The 4,906-nt window shown below is 30.8% G+C and overlaps 2 protein-coding genes across 2 annotated transcripts in view; one reads left to right on the top strand and one right to left on the bottom strand.

Annotated features, from left to right (window-relative positions):
- The first annotated feature begins 1,039 nt into the window (after window positions 1-1,039).
- On the top strand, window positions 1,040-3,754 carry nac (GDP-fucose transporter nac). Its single transcript, XM_018515765.1, has 4 exons — window positions 1,040-1,817; window positions 2,135-2,339; window positions 2,785-2,923; window positions 3,004-3,754. The coding sequence occupies exons 1-4, from the start codon at window positions 1,753-1,755 to the stop codon at window positions 3,591-3,593; spliced, it is 999 nt and encodes a 332-aa protein (XP_018371267.1). The 5' UTR covers window positions 1,040-1,752; the 3' UTR covers window positions 3,594-3,754.
- Window positions 3,755-3,900: 146 nt separating this feature from the next.
- LOC108766482 (Dihydrouridine synthase 4) overlaps window positions 3,901-4,906 on the bottom strand; it is a 6,462-nt gene continuing 5,456 nt past the window's right edge. The window contains exons 9-11 of the mRNA XM_018515809.1: window positions 4,675-4,744; window positions 4,360-4,593; window positions 3,901-4,277 (exon numbers count right to left, since the gene is read on the bottom strand). Of these exons, the coding sequence (XP_018371311.1) occupies window positions 4,067-4,277; window positions 4,360-4,593; window positions 4,675-4,744 (515 nt within the window). The 3' untranslated portion in view covers window positions 3,901-4,066. The remainder of the gene's footprint in view (window positions 4,278-4,359; window positions 4,594-4,674; window positions 4,745-4,906) is intronic.

Here is a 4,906-nt window from a genome sequence, read left to right as displayed (position 1 = left end):
TGTGGCTCCCTCTAAAAAAAATTAATAAAAAATATCAATGTATGCTCATTTGATCGCATTTTTAAAAACGTACCAATAGATGGCCCACCCTGTATAAGTTTATACATAAAATGGATAGAATAAAATATTAAATTAATAAATATGTAATTAAAATTTAATGTATAACTTTGTATAAATAAAAATGAAATAATAGTAAAAAAAGAATAGACAATTGTTTAGAAATAAAACTAACTTTTGTAATTAATATTATATATATTTTTATATTGTATTACATTTTACATTATAACATAATATATTACATTATATTTAATAAATTCCAATACATAAATACATCAAAATATTATTGATTGTTGAAAATGAATCTTCTTTTAAAATAAGCATATAATCAAATAACGAAAAAAGATATCAATCAAAAGAAAATGTAACGTTACTAAAAAAATGTTACTCGATTATTCTATTGACAAATTTAGTTTAAAATTTCTGACAAAACTGTCACTAGGCATACGATGTTGTTGAACAAGAATATCTCCCACGTAAATTTTTGTAATATCTTTTATTTGATCTGTATAAAGCTGAATTAATTTTTAAACTTGTATCTAAAACACAATTTTTAATTTCGTGCACTTTTTCTATCACGGAGTAAGGTAAATTTTCACGGGCTGCTCAAACCGGCTGTTTCAGCGACAAAAAGAATCACATGGTCAAAATTGACGAATATCAAATATCTATTTTGATTACGTGATCCTTTTTGTCGCTAAAATAGCCGGTTAGAGCAGCTCGTGAAAATTTACCTGTATGCTCACATCACAGTATTTCATTAGAGGCTACAATCCACTTGGGGTGCATTCCACTTAACGTTCGCAACGCTCGCGAGCATCGTTTCGTCCTTATTGGTCCTTATCGTTTTCACATATTAAATAAGAATGAAATAATGCTCGCGAGCGTTGCGAACGTTAAGTGGAACGCACCCTTGATGCTACAAATGTTTCAAAGCATTTCTTGATTGGTCAGTTTGTAAAATTCTTTCTTCCGATTAGTTAATTAAAAGTTTCGAAGTACATATTTGTAGCGTCAAATGGACCGCACCCAGCGTCATCCTATGCTATGACACGTTTCCTAACCTTCAACGAAAACAAAGCCACCATTGGATGGCATAACATACCAAAATCCTCAACTTTAACTAATAGTATCTCGTTTCATAGAGCAGTTGTAGTGCATAAATTTCAATTGTCAGATTCGTTTGCTTCACAAAAAATGGTCGATTGGTTTAAACGTATTTTTATTAACGTCTGTGATTGATGACAATCATAAATTAATATAAATAGCACAATTTCTTCTCTTAATGACAGAACACAAGCTTAATTTTTTATAGTCCAACTAGTGTGTACACTTTTTATATTTTAAGAAATAGGTATATATTTGAAATTTGTGACAGAAGCGCAAAGGAAAGTCTGATAGTACAGTGAAGCAAGAAAAATAAACCTATTGATGTGGCAATTTAGAAAACGTATTTTAGTAAATTATATTAAATTGCAGTCTCAAAACTATTTGCCATCTGGTTAAAACATTGTGATTTTGTAGAATTATTTCGTAAACAGCAATATGCAAGGAACAGTAATTTGACATATCTGATTAATGCAGACTGTCAATTTTACAATAGCCACAATAGTTTGACTCTTGCAGTAGATATTTAGTATAATTATTCGGCATTTAGCTGAGATTGATTATCTTATAAATTATATAAACCCTAAGATGCAATTAGAAAAGGGACTGGCATCAAAGTATGCATACATTACATATGTAATTGCAGCCTATTGGTAAGTCTCAAAGTGATATAAAGTTGCTCGTATATATTGTTCTATCGATTATTAAATATATTTGTGCAAGTTAAACTTCTCTTATGGCTGTTCTACAATGTGCTTTTTGTTTCCTGCTTCTTACTGTTCGTCTCTTGCCTTTTTGATTAAGAAGGCAAGAGACAAACAGTAAGAAATAGGAAATAAAAATCACATTGTAGAATAGGCTTTAAGATATACAAAAAACAATAATTATGTAATTATCTTTAAAATTCAAAATTGTAAACAATTTCTCAGTTAAAGGTATTTCTTTAAATGCATTTTCTAATTATTTTCAGGATAGTATCAATTTTGACTGTATTCGTGAATAAAGCACTCTTGTCCAGTGATGCTGTGAATCTGAATGCTCCTTTATTTGTAACTTGGTTTCAATGTATAGTGAGTGTAGCTATCTGTATTACTTTACGCATAATATCCCAATGGTTTCCAGACTGCATTGAAATCGCAAGTGGTAGCCCATTTAAAAAAGATACTTTGAAAAAGGTATAAAACTTGTTTTAAGAATATTATTGTACGATAGTAATGTTAAGCCTAAGACACAATTGAAAAGCACGGAAATAGAAACAGGGAATAACAGATTTCAATCTATCAGAAACCATGCATACCACTTTCATACATGGTTTCTGATAGCTTGAGATCTATTATTCTCTGTTCTTTTCAATTGTCTTGAGTTTTATTTTCATTACAAATAACTAGAAACGGATTATTTAATTTTGAGAAGTCTTTGTGTAAAGATTTTTTTTACACTTTAAATTGAGAAACATTTAATAAATTCAATAAAAAACGTAAACTGTAAATTAGAATATTTGAAAGATTGTAGCTTTAAATATTGTAATTTCTTTCTGATAGTTTTTACATTTATATGAAATTATATAAAATTTATATATATATTAATAAATTTATTTATATATATTAAAAATTTTTATAGGTATTGCCGTTATCAATCCTGTTTACTGCAATGATAGCAACTAATAACTTATGCTTAAAATATGTTGGTGTTGCATTTTACTACGTGGGTCGTTCGCTAACGACAGTATTTAATGTCGTATTTACTTATATTTTACTCGGTGAGAATCCTACACATACCGGCTAAACTAAATGCTAAAAAATATAAATTAATGGAAGAACTAATTAGCGAAAGTTGCAGGACAAACGACATCTTTCAAATGCATAGCATGCTGCGCAGTAATTATTGTTGGGTTCTGGTTAGGGGTAGATCAGGAGCATGTAGCAGGTTCTCTATCTATTCTCGGGACACTTTTTGGCGTGCTTGGATCATTGTCGTTATCCTTGTATTCTATCCGTATGAAACAGACGCTCCCGATCGTAAATCAAGACATCTGGCTACTTTCGTATTATAACAATGTGTATAGCATTATTATCTTCATCCCGTTAATGATAATTAGCGGGGAACATATCACTGTATATAATTACGAGAAGCTTGGACATCCTCTTTTCTGGGGTGCCATGACAATCGGTGGTATATTCGGCTTTACCATTGGATATTTCACTGCCCTCCAGATAAAAGTCACATCTCCTTTAACACATAATGTTAGTGGTACCGCAAAAGCATGCGCTCAAACGGTTTTAGCGACTTATTGGTTTAATGAAAAGAAATCGTTTCTCTGGTGGATAAGCAATATCGTTGTTCTTACTGCCAGTGCATCTTATGCGAGAATTAGGCAACTAGAGTTGAATAAAGAGTACAGACTCGAGACACGGCAATTTAAAGTGTAACAACGGTAATAAGATATAACAATTTTATTCAAATTTTTATATTTAAAGTGTTATTGTATGCAAATGTGTATATATAGGTTTTTTTAATATTTTAAGAAAATGTAGAGCAATGTATGGAAGAGAGTTATTCTTTACATATACATGCAAATTGACGCAAAAGTTCATTCAACAATTTTGCAATATATGTATATGTATATATGTATGTATATATAAATATTTCTGCATGTACATATCAATGTATGTATAAGTATTATAATGTCAAAGATTTTAAATATTAAGTGTATGATATTTACAGTTCAACAAGTTTTCTACAGTATAAAAAAACTTCCACTGAGCGTTCACAACGTTCATAAATATATACATATATATCTGACATTATTTCCTAATATCACAGCATTATATATCTCCAAAATTCTAAGAGATTGTCGATTTCCTTTTGTTTTTTTAAATGCTTTTAACAAGGCGTATTTGACTTAAAATCGTGATGCGATTCCATTTCCACGACTATCCGAGTGGCTCGATAGCGAATCTTTCCTTTTAACAATTGCATTCACACTTCTTATCGACGAGATATCATCATGAGATAATGACGATATTATGGAATCTAGTTGAGCTTGCAATGCAGCCTCCATCGAATGTCGTTGATTATTTTCAATCACCATACCGTCGGCTGCAAAATAGTACCTATAAAAATGAATAAATTGATATATTGTCAATATATCCTATGTTTTTTATCTATTTATTTAAGATTAAATTTGTTATGTACCTGGGATATTCTATCGCAGCAGAAACGTTTAGCGCGCGTACGATAAGATTGTAGAGAATTTGGCCGTTAAGAAAAACATCGTTTGAACCCAACACTCCACGTAATCCGCATAACTTTTCGTTATGATGAAAAATAATAGGGATAAACGTGGACAAGTCATCGTTATCAATATTGTCTAAGAAAAAGGGAAGTCCATCCATTCTGTTTCCACGACCGAAAGGTGAACTTAGACCACTGTATCATTTATAATACGTTAATGCAATGACAGTCATTATTTAATAGATGTGTTAAGTATAATTGATTCTTGTTACTAACGTTAAAATGCTAACGTAAGTGTCTTGCCAATCCATTGCCACAACTCCGGTGTATGTTTCTCTTTTTTCTTCTAAAATTACGATTATGAAATCAATAGAAAATTATATGCAGATCTGATAAAAGTTAACAACAGGATTGTGCGTTTACACGTAAAATATAATAATCTACATCAGGGCTCGGCACGAAATGCACATTTCGGCCGATTTTCGAGTCGGCTCCGCCTCCCGCTATT

This window comes from Trachymyrmex cornetzi, unplaced genomic scaffold (genome assembly GCF_001594075.2).
Source record: "Trachymyrmex cornetzi isolate Tcor2-1 unplaced genomic scaffold, Tcor1.1 scaffold590, whole genome shotgun sequence".
Lineage (NCBI taxonomy): Eukaryota > Metazoa > Arthropoda > Insecta > Hymenoptera > Formicidae > Trachymyrmex > Trachymyrmex cornetzi.
Note: the sequence above shows the minus strand (reverse complement) of the source record. Positions and strands in the feature narration are given on the sequence as shown.

Bases quoted from the DNA above. Each gene is read 5' to 3' on its own strand.
- nac (XM_018515765.1), top strand. From the start codon at position 1,753: ATGCAATTAGAAAAGGGACTGGCATCAAAGTATGCATACATTACATAT. The intron at 2,340-2,784 runs GTATAAAACTTG...AAATTTTTATAG, and splicing joins AAAAAGATACTTTGAAAAAG to GTATTGCCGTTATCAATCCT. The intron at 2,924-3,003 runs GTGAGAATCCTA...CGAAAGTTGCAG, and splicing joins ATTTACTTATATTTTACTCG to GACAAACGACATCTTTCAAA.